The sequence below is a fragment of the Theropithecus gelada genome, chromosome 4 (genome assembly GCF_003255815.1).
Source record: "Theropithecus gelada isolate Dixy chromosome 4, Tgel_1.0, whole genome shotgun sequence".
NCBI lineage: Eukaryota > Metazoa > Chordata > Mammalia > Primates > Cercopithecidae > Theropithecus > Theropithecus gelada.
The window spans coordinates 88,190,839-88,214,549 of record NC_037671.1 but is presented as its reverse complement, the minus strand read 5'-3'; the positions used below and the strand labels follow the sequence as shown (position 1 = coordinate 88,214,549).

The window sequence follows — 23,711 nt, the reverse complement described above, 5'->3', positions numbered from 1 at the left end:
TGTAGCTTTGCTATGGAAGTTGCCTCCTTAGTGCAGGAGGCAGCACATCAGTCTCTTATCTTTGCTATCATAAATAGTGCAGTGAAAACATATTAGAGTTAAAGAAAAAGGAAAGAAACACGAAAAGTGGCTCAACAGTCAAAGACAGGTTTGTTTTGGAGAATAAACCTGAGAGGGGCTTCTGGCCAATTTTTGGTCAGGAGTGTTCTCTTTTACAGACTAAGGATATTTAAGGGTTTAGGAAGAGGGGGGCTTATCGTGGGTTCAGAATGTTTCTATGTGAGGGAAAGGTTACTGCAGGGTTGTAATGTCTCTGGTTAGAGGGGAAGCTGTCGCCGGGTTGGCATGTTTCTGGTTGGAGTGGGTTTATCTTAGGGATTGGAATGTTTCTGGTTATTCTGACAGCCATTAGGCTGATGTTTTGGGGCTGGATTTAGGCAGTTTTGTTTTATTTTGTTTTTTAATCAAGGGAAACTTAAAATGGTGGTGTTTGTACAAGATGGTGAAGCTCCTGTTCTGTTACATATGAGTGCAGGTATCTTTTTGATATCTTTTGGGTATATACCCAGTAGTAGGATGGCTGAATTGTTGTTCTATTTTTAGTTCTTTGAGAACTATCCATTCTGTTTTCCATAGAGGTTGTACTAATTCACATTCCCACCAACAGTGTGTAAGTATTCCCTTTTCTCTGCATTCTTGTGAACATCTTTTTTTTTAGACTTTATAATAGTAGCCATTCTGACTAGTGCAAAATGGTACCTCATTGTGGTTTTAATTTGCATTTCTCTGATGGTTAGTGATGTTGAGCATTTTACATGATTGTTGGCTGCTTGTGTGTCTTCATTTGAAAAATGTTCTTGTCCTTTGCTCACTTTTTAATGGAGTTACTTGTTTTTATTGTGGTTGTTATTTGCAGATTCTGAATATTAGCCCTTTGATGCATAGTTTGCAAATATTTTTTCTTACTTTGTAGGTCATCTGTTTACTCTGTTGATTGCTTCTTTTGCTGTGCAGGCAGCGTTTTAGTTTAGTTAGGCTCCGTTTGTCTACTTTTGGTTTTGTTGCATTGGCTTTTGAGGACTTGGGCATAAATTATTTGCCCAGGCCAATGTCCAGAAGAGTTTTTCCTAGGTTTTCTTCTAGATTTTTATAGTTTCAGGTTTTATATTTAGGTATTTAATCCATCTTGAGTTAATTTTTGTATACTGCAAGGTATGTGTCTAGTTTCATTCTTCTGCATATGGCTATCCAGTTTTCCCAGCACCATTTATTGAAAAGAGTGTCATTTCCCTAGTGTATATTTTTGTTGGTTTGGTCAAAGATCAGTTGGTTGTAGGTATGTGGCTCTATTTCTGGATTGTATATTCTGTTCCATTGTTCTATGTGTTGATTTTTATATCAGTATTATGCTGCTTTGGTTACCACAGGCTTTTAGTATAATTTGAAGTCAGGTAAAACCTCCAGTTTTGTTCTTTTTGCTTAGGATTGGTTTGGCTATTCCAGCTCTTTTCGGTTCCATGTGAATTTTAGAATTTTTTTTTCTAATTCAGTGAAAAATGATTTCAGTAATTTGATAGGGTATGCATTGAATCTGTAGATTGCTTTGGGCAGCATGGCCATTTCAACGATATTGATCCTGCCAATCCATGAGCATGGGATGTTTTTTCATTTTTGTTTGTGTCATCTAGGATTTCTTTCATCAGTGTTTCGTAGTTCTTAAAGAGATCTTTCACCTCCTTGGTTAAATATATTCCTAGGTATTTTATTTTATTTTTTTTAGCTGTTGTAAATGAGATTACCTTCTTGATTTGGTCCTTGGCTAGATCTTTCCTGATGTGTATGAACACTACTGACTTCTGTATATTAATTTTGTATTCTGAAACTTTACAAAATTCATTTATCAAATCTAAGAGGGCTTTTGTGGAGTCTTTTTAAATTTTTCATCATCCTCCATGGTTGGATTTTGTGGAGTTTTTAGGGTTTTCCAGATACAAGATCATATCATCGGCAAACATGGATAATTTGACTTTCTCGTTTCCAATTTAGAATTTTTTTAATTCTTTATCTTGCCTGATTGGTGTGGTGAGGACTTCCAGCACTATATTGAATAAGAGTGGTGAAAGTGGGCATCCTTGTCTTCTTCCAGTTTCTTAGAAGGTTTTCAACTTTCCCCCATTAAGTATGATGTTGGCTGTGGGTTTGTCATATATGCACTTTATTATGTTGAGGTATCTTCCTTCTATGCCTAGTTTGTTGAGAATTTTTATCATGAAGGGATGCTGAATTTTATCAAACACTTTCTCTGCATCTATTGAGATGACCACATAGTTTCTTTCCTTAATTCTGTTTATGTGATGTATCATATTTATTGATTTGTGTATGTTCAACCATCCTTGAATCCTTGGGATAAATCCTACTTCATCATGGTGTATAAACTTTTTGATGTGCTGTTGTTTTCAATTTGCTAGTATTTTTTTGAGGATTTTTTGCATCTATATTCATCAGGAATATTGGTCTGTAGTTTTTGTTGTTGTTGTTGTGTCCTTGTCTGGTTTTGGTATCCGGGTGATACTGGTCCCATAGAATGAGTTAGGAAGAATTCCTTCCTCCTTGATTTTTTGGAATAGTTTCAGGAGGATTGGTTTTAGTTCCTTGTATGTTTGGTAGAATTTGTCTGCAAATCCATCTGGTCCTGGGCTATTTTTGTTTTTAGGAGTTTTTTTTTAAATTACTGATTCAATCTTGCTACTTGATATTGGTCTGTTCAGGAGGTCTATTTCTTCCTGGTTCAATCTCAGGAGATTGTGTGTTTCCAGAAATGTATTCATTTCCTCTAGGTTTTCTAGTTTGTGAGCATAAAGCTGTTCATAACAGACTCTGATGATCTTTTGTATTTCTGTGGTATCACTTGTAGTGTCTCCCTTTTCATTTTTGATTGTGTTTATCTGGAGCTTCTCTCTTCTTTTCCTGGTCTAGCTAGTGGTTTGTCAATTTTCTTTATGTTTTCAAAACAACAACTTTTAGTTTTGTTGATTCTTTGTATCATTTTATTGGTCTCTATTTCATTTAGTTCTGCTCTGATCTTTGTTATTCCTTTTATTCTGCTAACTCAGGGTTCTTCTTATTTTTCCTGTTCCTTGAGGTACCATAGGGGGTTATTAATTTGTGATCTTTCTACTTTATGGGCATTGAATACTATAAACTTCTCTCTTAGCATTGCTTTTGTTGTATCCCACAGGCTTTGGTATGCTGTACTTTTTTTCATTTCAAAAAAATTTTAAATTTCTGTCTTAATTTCTTTATTAACCTACTAATTGTTCAGGCTCTCTGCTCTTCTTTCACAAAGAATTGGAAGGGACTCTCTGGAATTTCCCTATCTAAGAACGTTTAAATGCACTTAAGACCCCCTCCCTAGGGATCTCACAAAATAACCAGGAAAGATCAACCATCTGAGAAGAGAAGAGACTGGGAGTCTTCACTGCACCTAGACAGACTTTTCGTCTAGTCTTCTGAGGGCAGCTTTAAGAGATTACCTGTTGGACTTCAGCTGTATAAGACAACTTTCGTTCCTGTGCAGTTCCACCCCTCACTTTCCTCCTGGGTCCATTCATCCTCCCTAATGATTTACTGTCCCTCAAAAGAATTGTCTACATCCCCCATCTCTTCCTTATGAAAAAGGGTATATAAACGTCTGTACCATGCTGGGTAATTGGGTAATCATAATGTGATTTTCCCCCATGCATGTTAATAAATCTGTATGCCTTTTCTCCTATTAATCTTCCTTTTGTCAGTTGATTTTTCAGTGATCCTTCATGGGGCAAAGGGAAAATTTTCACTTGGTCTCTACGGCTCCAGATCTATTTATGTAGTCTAGAAATAGAACTAGCTAGACTTTCTCATGCTCTAGCTTCGTTTTTTTTTTTTTTTTTTTTTTTTTGGAGACAGTCTTGCTCTGTCACCCAGGCTGGAGTGCAGTGGCGTGATCTCAGCTAACTGCAGCCTCCACCTCCTAGATTCAAGTGATTCTCCTGCCTCAGCCTCCTGAATAGCTGGGATTAACAGGCACATACCACCACACCTGGTTAATTTTTGTATTTTTAGTAGAGATGGGGTTTCACCACGTTGGCCATGCTGGTCTTGAACTCCTGACCTCAGGTAATCTACCTGCCTCGGCCTCCCAAAGTGCTGGGATTACAAGTGTGAGCCACCAGAGAATTCTTGATATTATTGTTGACTTTTCTCTCTCTCACCTTCTACTCTATCTGCACAGGCACCAAACGTATGCTACCTTAGAACTAACTTGAGTATCTCACTCTGCTGTCTTCCTTTCTCTTCTCCCTTCTTCCCTTCCCTCAGAGCAGGACCTTATCCTCTTTTGTCATCATAAGTTCCCTGATCCAGCTGATCCCAATTAAGAATCCTTTCAAAAATAAAGTGGATTGGGGGCATGCCCAAGATGGCCGAATAGGAACCGTTCCAGCCTCCAGCTCCCAGCGTGAGTGACACAGAAGACGGGTAATTTCTGCATTTTCAACTGAGGTATGGGGTTCATCTCACTAGGGCGTGTCAGACAGTTGGCGCTGGTCCGTGGGTGCAGCCCGACCAGCGAGAGTGGAAGCAGAGCAAGGCATTGCCTCACCTGGGAAGTGCAAGCGGGAAGGGAATTCCTTTTCCTAGCCAAATGAAATTGAGACACACAACACCTGGAAAATCGGGTAACTCCCACCCTAACACAGTGCTTTACCAAGAGTCTTAGCAAACGGCACACCAGGAGACTATATCCCACACCTGGCCCAGAGGGTCCCACGCCCAGGGAGCCTCCCTCATTGCTAGCACAGCAGTCTGAGATCTAACTGCAAGGCGTCAGCGAGGCTGGGGGAGAGGCGCCCGCCATCACTGAGGTTTAAGTAGGTAAACAAAGCGGCTGGGAAGCTCCAGTTGGGTGGAGTCCACCACAGCTCAAGGAGGCTGGCCTACCTCTGTAGACTCCTCCTCTGGGGACAGGGCATAGCTAAACAAAAAGCAGCAGAAACCTCAGCAGAGGTAAATGCCCCTGTCTGATAGCTTTGAAGAGGGCCGTGGATCTTCCAGCAGGGAGGTTGAGATCTGAGAACGGACAGACTGCCTGCTCAAGTGGGTCCCTGACCCCTGAGTAGCCTAACTGAGAGATATCCCCCACTAGGTGCAGACCGACACCTCACACGGTGGGTACACCCCTGAGATGAAGCTTCCAGAGCAAGAATCAGACAGCAACACTCACTGGAAAAAGAAATGAACAAAGCCTCCAAGAAATATGGGATTATGTGAAAAGACCAAATCTATGTCTGATTGGTGTGCCTGAAAGTGACAGGGAAAATGGAACCAAGTTGGAAAACACTCTGCAGGATATCATCCAGGAGAACTTCCCCAACCTAGCCAGGCAGGCCAACATTCAAATTCAGGAAATACAGAGAATGCCACAAAGATACTCCTCGAGAATAGCAACTCCAAGACACATAATTGTCAGATTCACCAAAGTTGAAATGAAGGAAAAAATGTTAAGGGCAGCCAGAGAGAAAAGTCGGGTTACCCACAAAGGGAAGCCCATCAGACGAACAGCAGATCTCTCAGCAGAAACTCTCCAAGCCAGAAGAGAGTGGGGGCCAATATTCAACATTCTTAAAGAAAAGAATTTTCAACCCAGAATTTCATATCCAGCCAAACTAAGTTTCATAAGTGAAGGAGAAATAAAATCCTTTACAGACAAGCAAATGCTTAGAGATTTTGTCACCACCAGGCCTGCCCGACAAGAGATCCTGAAGGAAGCACTAAGCATGGAAAGGAACAACAGGTACCAGCCACTGCAAAAACATGTCAAAATGTAAAGTCCATCGATGCTAGGAAGAAACTGCATCAACTAGCGAGCAAAATAAACAGCTAATATCATAATGACAGGATCAAGTTCACACATAACAATATTAACCTTAAATATAAATGGACTAAATGGTCCAATTAAAAGACACAGACTGGCAAATCTGAGAAAGAGTCAAGACCCATCAGTTTTCTGTATTCAGGAGACCCATCTCACACGCAGAGACACACATAGGCTCAAAATAAAGGGATGGAGGAAGATCTACCAAGCAAATGGAAAACAAGAAAAAAACAGCGGTTGCAATCCCAGTCTCTGATAAAACAGACTTTAAACCATCAAAGATCAAAAGAGACACAGAAGGCCATTACATAATGGTAAAGGGATCAATGCATCAGGAAGAGCTAACTATCCTAAATATATATGCACCCAATACAGGAGCACTCAGATTCATAAGATTCATAAAGCAAGTCTTGGAGACTTACAAGGAGACTTAGACTCCCATACAATAATAATGGGAGACTTTAACACCCCACTGTCAACATTAGACAGATCAACGAGACAGAAAGTTAACAAGGATATCCAAGAATTGAACTCAACTCTACACCAAGCGGACCTAATAGACATCTACAGAACTCTCCACCCCAAATCAACAGAATATACATTCTTCTCAGCACCACATTGCACTTATTCCAAAATTGACCACATAGTTGGAAGTAAAGCACTCCTCAGCAAATGTAAAAGAACAGAAATTATATCAAATTGTCTCTCAGACCACAATGCAATCAAACTAGAACTCAGGACTGAGAAATTCAATCAAAACTGCTCAACTACATGGAAACTGAACAACCTGCTCCTGAATGACTACTGGGTACATAACGAAATGAAGGCAGAAATAAAGATGTTCTTTGAAACTAATGAGAACAAAGATACAACATATCTTTGTTCAGAATCTCTGGGACATATTTAAAGCAGTGTCTAGAGGGAAATTTATAGCACTAAATGCCCACAAGAGAAAGCAGGAAAGATCTAAAATTGACACCCCAACATCACAATTAAAAGAACTAGAGAAGCAAGAGCAAACACATTCAAAAGCTAGCAGAAGGCAAGAAATAACTAAGATCAGAGCAGAACTGAAGGAGATAGAAACACAAAAAACCCTCCAAAAAAATCAATGAATCCAGGAGTTGGTTTTTTGAAAAGATCAACAAAATTGATAGACTGCTAGCAAGACTAATAAAGAAGAAAAGAGAGAAAAATCAAGAGAAGAATCAAATAGACGCAATAAAAAATGATAAAGGGAATATCACCACCGACCCCACAGAAATACAAACTACTATAAGAGAATACTATAAACACCTCTATGCAAATAAACTAGAAAACCTAGAAGAAATGGATAATTTCCTGGACACTTACACTCTCCCAAGACTAAACCAGGAAGAAGTTGAATCCCTGAATAGACCAATAGTAGGCTCTGAAATTGAGGCAATAATTAATAGCCTACCAACCAAAAAAAGTCCAGGACTAGATGGATTCACAGACAAATTCACAGAGGTACAAGGAGGAGCTGGTACCATTCCTTCTGAAATTATTCCAATCAATAGAAAAAGAGGGAATCCTCCCTAACTCATTTTGAAAGTCAGCGTCATCCTGATACCAAAGCCTGACAGAGATACAACAAAAAAAGAGAATTTTAGACCAATATCCCTGATGAACATCGACGCAAAAATCCTCAATAAAATATTGGCAAACTAAATCCAGCAGCACAGCAAAAAGCTTATCCACCATGATCAAGTGGGTTTCATCCCTGGGATGCAAGGCTGGTTCAACATACGCAAATCAATAAATGTAATCCAGCATATAAACAGAACCAAAGACAAAAACCACATGATTATCTCAATAGATGCAGAAAAGGCGTTTGACAAAATTCAACAGCCCTTCATGCTAAAAACTCTCAATAAATTCAGTATCGATGGAATGTATCTCAAAATAATAAGAGCTATTTATGACAAACCCACAGCCAATATCATACTGAATGGGCAAAAACTGGAAGCATTCCCTTTGAAAACTGGCACAAGACAGGGATGCCCTCTCTCACCACTCCTATTCAACATAGTGTTGGAAGTTCTGGCTAGGGCAATCAGGCAAGAGAAAGAAATCAAGGGTATTCAGTTAGGAAAAGAAGAAGTCAAATTGTCCCTCTTTGCAGGTGACATGATTGTATATTTAGAAAACCCCATTGTCTCAGCCCAAAATCTCCTTAATCTGATAAGTAACTTCAGCAAAGTCTCAGGATACAAAATCAATGTGCAAAAATCACAAGCATTCTTATACACCAGTAACAGACAGACAGCCAAATCATGAATGAACTCCCATTCACAATAGCTTCAAAGAGAATAAAATACCTAGGAATCCAACTTACAAGGGATGTAAAGGACCTCTTCAAGGAGAACTACAAACCACTGCTCAGTGAAATAAAAGAGGACACAAACAAATGGAAGAACATTCCATGCTCATGGATAGGAAGAATCAATATTGTGAAAATGGCCATACTGCCCAAGGTAATTTATAGATTCAGTGCCATTCCCATTAAGCTACCAATGACTTTCTTCACAGAACTGGAAAAAAACTGCTTTAAAGTTCATATGGAACCAAAAAAGATCCCACATTGCCAAGACAATACAAAGCCAAAAGAACAAAGCTGGAGGCATCACGCTACCTGACTTCAAACTATACTACAAGGCTATAGTAACAAAAACAGCATGGTACTGGTACCAAAACAGAGATATAGACCAATGGAACAGAACAGAGCCCTCAGAAATAATACCACACATCTACAGCCATCTGATCTTTGACAAACCTGAGAAAAACAAGAAATGGGGAAAGGATTCCCTATTTAATAAATGGTGCTGGGAAAATTGGCTAGCCATAAGTAGAAAGCTGAAACTGGATCCTTTCCTTACACCGTATATGAAAATTAATTCAAGATGGATTGGAGACTTAAATGTTAGATCTAAAACCATAAAAACCCTAGAAGAAAACCTAGGTAATACCATTCAGGACATAGGCATGGGCAAGGACTTCATGTCTAAAACACCAAAAGCAATGGCAACAAAAGCCAAAATTGACAAATGGGATCTAATTAAACTAAAGAGCTTCTGCACAGCAAAAGAAACTACCATCAGAGTGAACAGGCAACCCACAGAATGGGAGAAAGTTTTTGCAATCTACTCATCTGACAAAGGGCTAATATCCAGAACCTATAAATAACTCAATCAAATTTACAAGAAAAAAACAAACAACCCCATCAAAAAGTGGGCAAAGGATATGAACAGATACTTCTCAAAAGAAGACATTCATACAGCCAACAGACACATGAAAAAATGCTCATCATCACTCACTATCAGAGAAATGCAAATCAAAACCACAATGAGATACCATCTCACACCAGTTACAATGGCAATCATTAAAAAATCAGGAAACAACAGGTGCTGGAGAGGATGTGGAGAAATAGGAACACTCTTACCCTGTTGGTGGGACTGTAAACTAGTTCAACCATTGTGGAAAACAGTGTGGCGATCCCTCAGGGATCTAGAGCTAGAAATACCATTTGACCCAGTCATCCCATTACTGGGGATATACCCAAAGGATTACAAGTCATGCTGCTATAAAGACACATGCACACGTATGTTTATTGTGGCACTATTCACAATAGCAAACACTTGGAATCAACCCAAATGTCCATCAGTGACAGACTGGATTAAGAAAATGTGGCACATATACACCATGGAATACTATGCAGCCATAAAAAAGGATGAGTTCGTGTCCTTTGTAGGGACATGGATGCAGCTGGAAACCATCATTCTGAGCAAACTATTGCAAGAACAGAAAACCAAATACCGCATGTTCTCACTCATAGGTGGGAACTGAACTATGAGATCACTTGGACACAGGAAGGGGAACATCACACACCGGGTCCTATTGTGGGGAGTGGGGGAGGGGGAGGGATAGCATTAGGAGATATGCCTAATGTAAATGACAAGTTAATGGGTGCAGCACACCAATATGGCACATGTATACATATGTAACAAACCTGCACGTTGTGCACATGTACCCTAGAACTTAAAGTATAATAAAAAAATATATAAAATAAAGTTATCATGCCATCTCACTTTGCTTACAGGAATCAAAGAGCTTCTTTTGATTCTTTTATACACACTAAAATCCCAATTCTGTTTCACTTACGGCTATCCCACCTCCTGATCTCCATCCTCATCTCCCTATGTTTTTACCATGAAATTTTCCATTGCCAGGACATAGCAAGCAATGTATCTCTACAATTCTAATGTGCTTAATTCCATATCCCAGGATAGGAATCAAGCCTAATTTATGATTGATTTTATACATTTTAAGGTTAAAGGCCAAAGTCAATTTAATGCTCATAGTAGGAAGAAAAGCTTACATAATCATGAATTATTTGATTGATGCCATCCTTCAAACTAAAAATGTATTTTGTGCTTTGATGTTTTCACTAGAAAAAGTTGATCTGTATTTGTGAGAAAGGAAGTAGCCATGCTCATAGGCAAAGCATATTCTCTTAGCTCCATAAATAAATCAACCCTAAGGAAACAGGTCATTCATGTTTACTCAGCATTTCCCGAACACATTTATGTACCCATCTAAACGTCCACCAAGTCCTCTCTGCAAATGTACTTGGAATCCGAGCTGACCCCCTGGTGGATGGGACAGACTGGTTTTATGCAGTCAGAAGATGGACCAATAATCTCAGCACAAAGCTGGCATGTTCAAGAGATTTAATTTTTTATATAACAGCTTTAGCCAAAGCTATTCTAGGATTCAGCGGAAGCAGAATTTCATGACAGGGCAAACTTCTTGACTAATGGCCAATCACTAATCAGCAGGGAGGGCAAAGCTTGGTGCTTGTGTCACAGCCTGGAGTGGAGGGGGTGAGTGGGGCATCAGTATCAAATAGTAAATTGGGACAACCAGCCTGGCCAGCCTTGCCCTCACAGCCCCTCTGAGCAACCCGTCAGGAGGCAGCAGACGGATCAATGGTCAAGCCGGGGGCGATTTGCTCTGCCACAGGCTACTGGAAAGCAGCTTTTTGCCTCACAGACATCCACAAAATGCCTTATTTTACAAGACTCATTTTGTTCTTGTTTTGCCTGATGGTTCTTGTGGAGAGCAGAAAGCCCAAGAGGAAGCGATGGACAGGGCAGGTGGAAATGCCCAAGCCAAGGTAAAGTGGGTGGGAAAGGAGGGAGGTTACCCTGCATAGTAGCAGCAGCAGTGGCACAGTGGGACGGCTCCCCAGGGGCTACAGGTCCTATTTTGATATCACCCTATGAGAACCCAGCTACTTTGCTGAACGCAGCCTCTCACTGGGCACATATACTCTATGTGTCACCAGCACTGAGAGCAGAACTTGACTGTGGTGAGCCTTCCATTTGGATGCTTGTGTTCAGCCAAAGCATTTTAATTTGAGGCAGATATAAATAGTTGGAGACATAGTGGGTAAAATCATTCTTTGTACAAATCACATTGTGCTGCTTTGTTTCTCAGGGTTACAACCGGTGACCTGCTAAATAATTACACTCATGTATTTCGGGGAGAACTGTATATAGGAACCTAGCCTGAACTATTAAGAAAAAAATGCATATGAGTTGTCTTCCTTAAATTATTTGCCAGAGAATAACTTTATAATAATATTGGGTTTCATTTTACTGTTTTGAATCTTAGAAGAGGTGTTCAGAAATTTGCTTAATTATCAGAAATATATGTGTGGACCACAGTGAATGCAATTTCATGATGTAATGGAGACATTCCCAAGAAATAGTGGCCCAGGATCTGCATTCAAAATCATTACATTACAAATCTAAGTTCCTTAGTAAGTTTATTTTGAATTGACATACAAAGCATCATACTCCAGGCCTGAAGTAGACATAAGGACTGTTAGACATGGAGATAAGAAAAGAACAAGCAGCTAAGATATAAACACCATGTGTGGCATGTTACACATTTATTTTCCATTCTACTAAGCATCAGATAAACTAGTGATTTTGAATATAAATTAATATCTTGAGGCACATTTTCTAGGTCAGTGATCCCCAAACATTTTTGATCATGCACTGCTGTCAATGACAAGTTTTTGAAACTGTATCTCTAATACATGCATATTTACTTACAAATCATATACATGTGCTGTTATAAAAATGTATGTTAAAGTTTAATTGATTTCTTGTTTTTAGGAAAAAAAAAAAAACAACACCCTGAATATAAATAAGAGTTACAGCCTCTACTTCCAGTATCCCAGTGGCAACTGCTGCTCTGGGAGAGGTAATTACTCTCTTGTGTTTGTTTTTTGAGATGGACTCTCTGTCACCCAGGCTGGAGTGCAGTGGCACAATCTTGGCTCACTGCAACCTGCACCTCCCGGGTTCAAGCGGTTCTCCTGCCTCAGCCTCCAGAGTAGCTGGGATTACAGGCGTGTACCACCATGCCTGGCTAATTTTTGTATTTTTAGTAGAGACAGGGTTTCGCCATGATGGCCAGGTTGGTCTCAAACTCCTGACCTCAAGTGATCCACCCACCTTGGCCTCCCAAAGTGCTAGGATTGCAGGTATGAACCACCACACCCAGCCTATAATTACTCTCTCTGGGGCCTAGTCCTACTCAGTGGAAGGCAAACAGATCAGAACCCTCCAGAACAATGCAAAAGAGGCCCTGCTCTGAACAACCCATGTGGGTTGTGTTACCAGAACCATAGGCTGTTAAACTGGAAGGAGCCTCAGATGTCTTCTGGGCCAGCAAGTGCCCTGAACTCTAATTTTGGGAAACGTGAACAGCTGTTGAGTGAAATGGGGTTCCAGGGTCACCAAAACTTGGAAAACCCTGGTTTAGACCATTTTCAACAGATGTCTTTACAGCAGAACTTTTAGAACTTTTGTTATGCAAATAGGCACTGTGAGAATCTTGAAGAGAGGGATAAATTCTGCAGCACTTCTCAGAAACAACTAAAAAATCCAGTTTTTTGGACTGTCTTGTAGGATTCCTACTCCATGGACACACTGGGAAATTGCCCAAATCAACTCATTTGACAGATGCTGAAATGGCTCAGGGGCATGAGTAAATCACACGGCCTGCTAGTGGCTTCCCAACACTAGAATGTAGGTTCCTCATTTACTTAGACTGGAGGAAAATCTGTTCAAAACTGTCTATTCTGTAAGAACTGGGGTTCAGCACAAGTTCCTTGGGGGTACCCAGGGACCCCACTCGGCAGCTTGGGCTGTGGCGGCACCTCTGTCACTTTTCCTCAGAAGTCCACAGTCTCATTCCCAGACCCCTGCATGAGCCTGGGCACAGCTGGCTCTGACTCTTAGCGGGGAGGAGACTTTGTTGAAATCCAGCCCATGAGGTGTTAAAGTGGAAAAAGATGAACACATACATCACAAGGAAGTAAACTATTTATTGAACTGAGGCTGGGGAAAAGGACAGGGGATGTGGTTCTGGGCCTTTCTGCATCCATGAGAGTACACACATGGTCAGACGGTCAATGGGGCAACGCCTCCCTGTGAACATTTCAGCCAAGCCTCTGACAATTTATTTTTCCAAATTACTTTCATTATTGACACGCAGGGGTCAAGCTATACCAACAAATAAGAATAAAATGACCTGACTGTTTCTGATTACAGTCTTAGAGTGCTATATCTCTTTAGGACAGCGACTTTTCTTAGAAGTTCTGTTCACATACAAACTCTCATACACAGTCACACTCACACACATACCACGTACCGCATGTGTGGCTTCATGGGCACACACTATGCATATGGTCACCCTCACATACGCACACTGTGAAGACCTCTTTGAACCTGGAAGCCTTCCCTGTTTCACCCTGGCCAAGGCATGCACACAGAACAATGATTCTGCCCAGCAGCTGCTTTTACAAAGACCGGTCCCTGTTTTCTGCTGCTTTGTGTCTCTATGCACTAAATGGCTGCAGAGCGAGTCTGTTTCCTCTTGGCTGTTGTTGGTTTTGTTCTGCTCTCCCAGCTCTGAGCCTCCCAACTTTATTCCTACTCCTCCTGGCCTGCTGCCAAAGTTGGCCTCCTGACCACACGATTGCCATTCTTTCTTGCCAAGGGAGGCCCTTCTCCCTTGAGAGCTGAAGGATAAACCAGACTCTGGGCTGTGCCCTGGACAGCACTGTCAGGCCCCTGCAGGTCTCAACCTGGAGCCCGCTCTGTAGCTTCCTTCCCCATCTGCTGCCTCCTCAGTACCTCTACCTCGGCCATCCTTCCTGGGTCTGCATTGTGGTTCTGTTCCGCTGGATGCAGGAGCAGCTTTGCTTTCCAGCCACACTGTGACCCTCATCTACTGCTGCGGGTCTGGGCAAAGGAAAAGGAGTTGGGAATTCAGGAAAATCAGGTTCAGACCCTGGTTCTGCCGCCATCTAGCCATGTGGCCATGTTTCCTGCTCTCTCTGAACCTCAGCTTCTCCAGCTGAAAAGCGGGGCGGTGAGCCCTTCCCCACGGGTATGTGAAGATGGGGTGAGGTCAGCCTAATGTCCTGCAGTTTAGGGCCTGCACGGGGAGGAGGGGCATCCACGAACACCTGGTTATCCTGGTTGCTGTTATTGCCAAAAAATCACAACGTGATGACACTAACCCTGCTTCCAAAGGCATATTGGATCCATTTTTCTTCTTCCCTCACCCCTCACCCGAAGGCAGGGTTTGAGGTTCCATGAAGGTCCTGGCTGTCCTGCCATGGGTGGATGGGGGCTCAGGAAGGAGTCTAGGGTCTGAGGGCCGAGACTGTGTGGGCCATCACCCGTGAAAGGATGAATGGAGAACATATGGCTCTCGCAAATTGCCCAAGGCTCAGATCTTAGTGGCTTGATCTCTTAAAAAAACTCTGGGCCCTCAATGGCAGTGGGATTTAAATCTCTCTCTTGTTGGGGTGGTGGCATTCTGGGACTTCTGCTCCCCTAAGCCTTTTCCTAAATGGATGTGGAAACCGTGCTGACCAGGAGGGATTTACTCCCTGTGAGTCAGAGGGGCAGTGAGCCGGCTGCACTTACGGTTTAATGTCTATGATCTCCTAAGCCCTCGGGCTGAGCTCTTCATCTGTCTTCCGGGAGCGTCTTTCATGGGGCGTCTGTACATGGCCCCTCACACAGACACTGCCCAGAGACCCAGGCCTGGCTCCACTTGACTCCTGGAGGCAAGGCTTGAGGAAGAGATCAGTGTGCTGAAAGCTCCTTGGCAGCACCCGACCATGACTACACATGGCTTAAGGGGGCTGGACGGAGGTCCCATATTTCAGCCATAAGGGAGGAAGTTAAATTGGACTTTCCTCTTTGACCTGTGAAGCTATAATGGGCTTGTCTAAAAGCAAATCTTATCATAGCTTCCTCTTCCATCTGCCTAACACCCTTTACTGTCTTCCCATTGCCTTTGGATAAAGACAGAATTCTTAACATGACTCTCAAGGCTCTGCCCGGTCTGGCCTCTGCTTGTCCCTGCCGCTTCATTCTCTTCATTCATTCCCACCACACCCCCCACCCCATCCCGCTTCTCATCTAATGCTCATTGATTCTTCAACCTATGCCACTTCAAACTGAGTGCGGCCCAAACCAAACTATGCATGCATTGAGTTCGGATGCCTATAGGATCTGAATTATATCTGAGTTCAGATGCCTATAGGATCAGATGCCAATTAGGGATGTTGAGTTAGGCAGTCAGATATAAAGGTTGAGAGTAGAGGGTAGGGATTTAAGAATATCAGCATGTTGATGACAATTTAAGCCATCAGCTTAGGTGGGTCTGCCAAAGAGAGGGTAGAGAGAGAAGATGGCTGGGACAAGGTCCTGGGGACACTGACATTTAAGGGATGGGCTGAAGAATAGGGGCACACTGCCATGGAGAAGCGCCTGTCAGAGAGGTAGGAGGAAAACCAGAGTACCTTGTCCTGAAATGCAGTTTCTGGCAGAAGCATGGACCTTCATGTCTGCAGCTGCGGAGAAGCCAGACCTCAGCAAGAGCACCTGCAGGATCAGGGGTTGGGCATAAATTGGCAAAAGGGCTTGGAGTGAGGCAGCACCAGCAGCCTGTGGAAGATGGCTATTTGGAAGAGTTAATTATTTACCGAGGGGGGAAAGAAATTTTTTTTTTAGGTGGAACAGTGAGGATTTTTAGGGCAATGAAACTATTCTATATGATACCATAATGGTGGATATACATCCTTATACATTTGTCCAAACCCAGAGAATATCAACACTAGGCTGAGGGTGGTGCCTTACGCCTGTAATCCCAGCAGTTTGGGAGGCTGCAGCAAGAAGATCTCTTGAGGCCAAGAGTAACATAGTGAGACCCTGTCTCTACAAAAAAAAAAAAAAAAAAAAAATTAGTCAGGCATGGTGGCGTGTGCCTGTTAATCCCAGCTGCTCAGGAGGCTGAGGTGGGAGGATCACTTGAGCCCAGGAGTTTGAGGCTGCAGTGAGCAAAAATTGTACCACTGCACTCCAGCCTGGGTGACAGAGCAAGACCCTGTCTCTAATAATGATGATGATAATAAGAAGCAGCAGCAGCAGTGGCAGCATGGGTGCTAATGCTAATGCTGTGTCAATGCAGGATTATCAGTTGTAACAAATGCACCGCCCCGCAGGGAAAGCTGACAGTGGGGAGGCGATGTATGTTTAGGGGCAGGGGGCATATGGAAACTCTGTACCTTCTGTTCAATTATGCTGCAAACTTAAAATTGCTCTAAAAAAATAAAAGTGTTAAACATTTTTTAAAAAAGGAAATGTTTAAATAATATAACCAACACACGTATATTGCCATCACTTGCAATGCATTTTGCATGAATTGAGAGTTAGAGGAAGATGTGGAGTTTAGATGGGTTTTCTGCTTAGTTGTAATTCCAGGTGGAAGAACCTAGAATCCAGTTTGAATACTGATGGGAATGAGCCATGAAAGGGGGAGAAGCTGAGGAAGCTGTGGGGAGGGGACATGAGGGCAGGGTTCAAAGGGCTCTGTGAGAAGGGGAATTAGGCACTTCCGCTGAGCCTCCGTTACCTCACCACCTACACATCTGGAGGATGTGCAAATAGGGCGGGACAACGTGGAAGGCAGCAGCAGGGTGGAAGGACGAGAGGGTGGGTGAGTTTGGAAAGCAGATGTGAGTGGCTGGGTGAGATGGCTGCCAAATGGGAGGCTGTCCTCATGCAAGTCAGGCTCTCCTCAGGACATTTGCTCTGCTGTTTTCTCAGAATTACTTCCTTCAGGTCCTCTCATGACTCCCTCCCTCCCTCCAGGACTCAGAAGAATCACCAGTCACCTCATCTAAACAGCCCTCCATTCCAACCCATAGCTCTCTATTCCTTACCCTACTGTGTCACATGATTTATCATCCACCTCCTCGACTAGGTCGGAAGCCCCGGGAGGACCGTGAATATATGCCCTCCCCATGGCTTGGGCAGTGTCTGCACAGAGTAGGTGCTCTATAGAAACGTGTGTCTGCACAGAGTAGGTGCTCTATAAAAACATGTTGCACAAATCAATTTGAGTCTAGGAATTGGGGAACTGTGTGACCAGGGTGTGGGACAACTGTGTGGATGCTGACATCCTCAAGGTAGATGGGAGGAACTAAATGGAGAGAAGGAGAAGCAGGTGGTTCCTGAGCCCTCATGGGAGTGGGGAAATGACTGGGAGGTCTGGGGCAGTGAGAAACTGGGCCAGGCAGTGTCAGGAGTACGGCTGTAAAGTAGGGCTGAAAATCCTGACTTATAGGGGAATCTGGGGCGGGCAGGCTAACTTTTTTTTTTTTTTTTTTTTTTTTTTTGAGACGGAGTCTTGCTCTGTCGCCGGGGCTGGAGTACAGTGGCCGGATCTCAGCTCACTGCAAGCTCCGCCTCCCGGGTTTACGCCATTCTCCTGCCTCAGCCTCCCAAGTAGCTGGGACTACAGGCGCCCGTCACCTCGCCTGGCTAGTTTTTTGTATTTTTTTAGTAGAGACGGGGTTTCACCGTGTTAGCCAGGATGGTCTCGATCTCCTGACCTCGTGATCCGCCCGTCTCGGCCTCCCAAAGTGCTGGGATTACAGGCTTGAGCCACCGCGCCCGGCCTGCTAACTTTTATAATAGCACCAAATAATAAAACTTTTGGTGATTATGGAAATGTTATTTATTTACTTTAATATTTTTTTATTATCACACTACACTGAGGTAATGGAAAGGTTATATAGCTGCCCTGTCCAGTACAGTAACAACCAACTGCATGGGGCTATTGAACACATATGTTTGGCTAATGTAACTGAAAAACCAAATAGTCATTTATTTAGCTTTCATTAATTGAAACAGCCATATGTGTCTAGTGGCTACTTTATTGATCAGTGCAGCTTTAGACCTCCCATTGAATTATGCTATCTGTGCAGAGCCGGTGAGGAATGAAACTCAAGGATTTCATAAGAGGATGCCTCCAAGATCAGAACCTCAAGAAAGGAAACCATTGCTTTCCTCTTACGGAGTTTAAACAGGAAACACACCTGTTGCTCTCAAAAGTGAATGAAGGCCAAGCGTGGTGGCTCACGCCTGTAACCCCAGCACTTTGGGAGGCCAAGGCAGGTAGATCACCTGAGGGCAGGAGTTTGAGCCTAGCCTGACCAACATGGTGAAGCCCCGTCTCTACTAAAAATACAAAAATTAGCTGGGTGTGGTGGCTGGTGCCTGTAATTCCAGCTACTCAGAAGGCTGAGGTAGGAGAATCACTTGAACCCAGGAGGCGAAGGTTGCAGTGAACCGAGATCACACCATTGAACTCCAGTCTACCGACAGAGCAAGACTCCATCTCAAAAAAAAAAAAAAAAAAAAAAAAGTGAAGTATGACAAGAACAGGGAGGAAAATAGAGGTGTATGTAAATAAACAACAAACACTCAAAACCAAATCTCCATTGATTTCTAAAAACCTTCAATATGCTGTACACAACAGAGTTATAGGCCCTGAGGGCTCTGGTTTCTTCAGCGGGTGAATTAGCAGTTCCTTACTTGCTACTACTAAGTTGTCAGCACCAACAGGTGCCCTGGGCAGCTCTCGGGATGCCGCCAAAAGCATTGGATTAAGGCTTATCCCAGTGGTTCTCAAATGTTGCTCTACCTTGGAATCACCCAGGAGCTTTAACAAATTTCCAGTGCTGAGACCTCCCTCCCAACCAGTCAAATTCAAATCTCTAGGGGTGGGATTTAGGCATCATTGGTTTTAATATCTCCCCAGGTGATTACAATCTGTAGCTAAGTTTGAGAATCATAGGTCTAGCCAACAAAACACAAAACCACATAGAGTTTATTATCATTAAGGTATTGCAAGATCTAAAAATGCTAAGTTTGGAGTGACTGTGATTCTCAGCCTTGATTACATGGGAATAGCTGGGGAATTCACCCCAGAGAGGTGAATTTTACTGGTCTGGGGTACAGCCTGGGCATCAGGGTTTTTAAAAGCCCCTTGAGATGATTCTAAAGTGTGGTTAAGGCTGAGAAGCATCTGGGTTACAGATGATGTTGACCAAATGTACTAGAATGGAATTGGTTTAAATTTCTCCTAGAAGTTGTGTGGTCATGTTGCTACCTTTTATTGAGTGCCTGCTACATGCCAGGCATTGCACTAAGTACAATGGACACAGAGACAAACCCTAGCCTAACGCTCTTAAAAGGCTAAGTGAGACACGTACACAAAGTAACTTAAGTGCCAGGCACAAACCAAAAGCCTATAAGAGGAACGGGTAAGGTACTGTGGATTAGCCTGGCTGTGTGAAGGTTCCTTCTCTTCCTCCTTTTTACTTCTTTCCATCTTTTTTCTTTTTTGCTCCTTCCTTCTTTCCTTTTCTCTCTCTCTCTCTCTCTTTTTTTTTTAGTAATAACTGTCAGTAGACATTTGCCTTAGAACATTTTGGATCTGACTGCTTTAGTGTGTAGTTGTGGTAAAAAAACCAAAAAACAAAAAACAAAAAAAAACATCTGGAAGAGTGAGTGTGAAAAAAGAAGAGAGAATCGCTCCTTCACCATTGCCTGATTTAGAGGAAGGACTGACCTGTGTCCTGGACTCCAGCTCTGGGTACACCACCTAGCTGGGTGGTTGGGGCAACTCTGTCCTCCACTGGCTGTGAATTGTCTTTCTAAGGACGGAGGCTTTGTCCCAGGGTGGGTTCTGTAGACCTGGGCTGAAGTAAGGAGCATCAAATTTAGCAAAGATAAAACCAGCATTTAAAATTTTTGACTATATTTGTCTTAGAAGTATATTTATCACAAAACCATTCTTAGAACATCATGAGAATTTTTTTTTTTTTTTTTTTTTTTTTTTTTTAAACACAGGGTCTCACTCTGTTACTCAGGCTGGAATGTTCACTGCAACCTCAATCTCCCAGGCTCAAGTGATCCTTCTGTCGAAGCCTCTCAATTTGCTGGGACCAGAGGAGTATGCCATCACACTTGGCTAATTATAGGTTTTTGTTTTTGCTTTTGTTTTTTTTTAAAGAGATGTGGTCTTGCTATGTTGCCCAGGCTGGTCTCAAATTCCTGGGCTCAAGCCATTCTCCTGCCTGGGCCTTCGAAAGTGGTAGGAAGGCCGGGCGCGGTGGCTCACGCCTGTAATCCCAGCACTTTGGGAGGCCGAGGCGGGCGGATCACGAGGTCAGGAGATCGAGACCATCCTGGCTAACATGGTGAAACCCCGTCTCTACTAAAAATGCAAAAATTAGCCGGGCGAAGCGGCGGGCGCCTGTAGTCCCAGCTACTCGGGAGGCTGAGGCAGGAGAATGGCGTGAACCCGGGAGGCGGAGCTTGCAGTGAGCCGAGATCGCGCCACTGCACTCCAGCCTGGGCGACTAAGCGAGACTCTGTCTCAAAAAAAAAAAAAAAAAAAAAAAGAAAGTGGTAGGAATACAGATGTGAATCACTGCACTCGGCCAAGAAATTAAAAAAAAATCATGATCTTCCACTACTCAACACAATCATTTTCTTTTTCTTTTTTTCTCATCACAAATTTATTTATTTATTTACTTATCCTGAGTGAGATTCTCATTTTTTAAACTTCTATTTTAGGCTCAGGGTATATACGCAGACTTGGTATAGAGGTAAACCCATGTCACAGGGGTTTGTTGTACAGATTATTTTGACACCCAGGTACTAAGCCCTGTACTCAACATTTTTTCTGACCCTTTCCCTCCTCCCACCCTCCACACTCAAGTAGGCCCCGGTGTCTTTGGTTCCCCTCTTTGTGTCCATGTGTTTTCATCACTTAGCTCCCACTCAGAAGTAAGAATACATGTGGTATTTGATTTTCGGTTCCTGTGTTAGTTTGCTTAGAATAATGGCCTCCATCCAGTTCCATCCATGTTCCAGCTAAAGGACATAATCTCATGCTTTTGTGTGTGTGTGTGTGTGTGTGTGTGTGTGTGTGTCGGGGTCTTTGTCACCTAGGCTGGAAAGCAATGGCATGATCATGGCTCACTGCAGCCCTTACCTCCCTCCTGGGCTCAAGTGATTCTCCTAACTCAGCCTCCCAAGTAGCTGGGTGTGGCACCATGTTGCTCAGTCTGGCCTTGAACTCCTGGGCTCAAATGATCTGCCTGCCTTGGCCTCCCAAAGTGCTGGGATTACAGGTGTGAGCCACCACACCCAGCAGATCAAATTCTTTTTTATGGCTGCAGAGTATTTCATGGTGTATGTGTATTACATTTTCTTTTTCTTTTTCTTTTTTTTTTTTTTCTGGAGACAGAGTCTTACTCTGTCACCCAGACTGGAGTGCAATGGCACAATTTTAGCACACTGCAACCTCCACCTCTCAGGTTCAAGCGATTCTTATGCCTCAGCCTCCAGAGGAGCTGGGATTACAGACGTACGCTACCATGTCCAGTTAATTTCTGTAGTTTTAGTAGAGACAGGGTTTTGCCATGTTGGCCAGGCTAGTCTTGAACGCCTGTGATCCACCTGCCTTGACCTCCCAAAGTGCTGGGATTACAGGTGTGAGCCACCATGCCTGGCCATATCACATTGTCTATTTAATCTGTCACTGATGAGCATTTAGGTTGATTCCATGTCTTTGCTATTGTGAATAGTATTGCAATGAACATGCATGTGTCTTTATGGGAAAACAATTTATATCCCTTTAGTTATATGTCCAGTAATGGGATTGCTGGGTAGAATGCTAGTTCTGTTTTTAGCTTTTTGAGGAATCACAACACTGCTTGCCACAATGGTTGAACTAATTTATATTCCCACCAACAGTGTATAAACATTCTCTTTTCTCTGTAACCTCACCAGAATCTGTTATTTTTTGACTTTTTAATAATAGTGATTCTGACTGGTGTGAGATGGTATCTCATTGTGGTTTTGATTTGCACTTCTCTAATGATCAGTGTTATTGAGCATTTTTTCATATGCTTTTTGGCCGAGTGTATATGTCTTCTTTTGAAAAGCATCTGTTCATGTCCTTTGCCCACTTTTTTTCTTTTTTTGAGATGGAGTCTCGCTCCCATCTAGGCTGGAGTGTAGTGGCATGATCTTGGCTCACTGCAACCTCTGCCTCCCAGGTTCAAGTGATTCTTGTGCTTCAGCATCCCAAATAGCTGGGATTACAGGCACACACCACCACACCCAGTTAACTTTTGTTTAGCAGAGACGGGGTTTCACCATGTTGGCCAGGCTGGTCTTGAACTCCTGACATCAAGTGATCCGCCTGCCTCATCCTCTCAAAGTGATTCTCCTGCCTCAGGCTCTCAAAGTGCTGGAATTATAGGCATGAGCCACTGTGCCCGCTTTTTGCCCACTTTTTAATGGGGTTTGTTTTTTCTTGTAAATTTAAGTTCCTTATAGATGCTGGATATTAGATCTTTGTCAGATGCATAGCTTGCAAATATTTTCTCCCATTCTGTAGGGTGTCTATTTACTATGTTGTTACTTTATTTTGTTGTGCAGAAGCTCTTAATAAGATCCCATTTGTCAATTTTTGGTTTTGCTGCAGTTGCTTTTAGTGTCTTCATCATGAAATGTTTCCCACTTCCTATGTCCAGAATGATATTGCCTAGGTTGTCTTCCAGCATTTTTATAGTTTTGAGTTTTATACTTCAGTATTTAATCCATCTTGAGTTGATTTTTGTATATGGTGTAAAAACCAGGTCCCATTTCAATCTTCTGCATATGGCTAGCCAGTTCTCATAACACCATGTATTGAATGAGGAGTCCTCGCCTTATTGCTTATTTTTGTTGGCTTTGCATACGATCAGATGGCTGTGGTGTGTAGCCTTATTTGTGGGCTCTCTATTCTGTTCCTTTGGTCTATGTGCTTGTTTTTGTACCAGTACCATGCTGTTTGGGTTACCATAGCCTTGTTGTATAGTTTGAAGTCAGGTAATGTGATGCCTCCAGCTTTGGTTGGTTTGTTTGTTTGTTTGTTTGTTTTCCCCTTAAGATTGCTTTGGCTATTCAGGCTTTTTGATTCCGTATTAATTTTTAAATTGTTTTTCTAGTTCTGTGAAGAATATCATCGGTAGTTTGATAGAAATAGCATTGAATCTATAAATAGTTTTAGGCAGTATGGCCGTTTTAATGATATTGAGTCTTCCTATCCATGAGCATGAAACGTATTTTCATTTCTTTGTGTCATGTCTGATTTTTTTTTTCTCTAACAGCAATAGATTTATTAAGTATCCCTGAAAATATAAACACAAATCAGTAAAAAACAAATCCATAAAATGTCAGGCCTGGAGCTGCAATAAGACAGAGACAGGAGCAACACACATGTGTCCTAGGTGGGGAGGATGGGTGTAAATACTGCAGGAGGGTGGCAAGGGAGC

The 23,711-nt window shown here is 42.6% G+C and overlaps 1 protein-coding gene across 3 annotated transcripts in view; it reads left to right on the top strand.

Moving 5' to 3' along the window:
- Window positions 1–284: 284 nt before the first annotated feature.
- The window catches only part of GABRR2 (gamma-aminobutyric acid type A receptor rho2 subunit), a 67,723-nt gene continuing 44,296 nt past the window's right edge, over window positions 285–23,711 (top strand). For 2 of the 3 annotated variants that reach the window (XM_025383774.1, XM_025383776.1), the window contains exon 1: window positions 10,912–11,108. In XM_025383774.1, the coding sequence (XP_025239559.1) occupies window positions 10,921–11,108 (188 nt within the window). In that variant the 5' untranslated portion in view covers window positions 10,912–10,920. Of the gene's footprint in view, window positions 291–10,911; window positions 11,109–23,711 lie in introns of those variants that run through there. The other variant, XM_025383775.1, reaches the window with a different exon arrangement.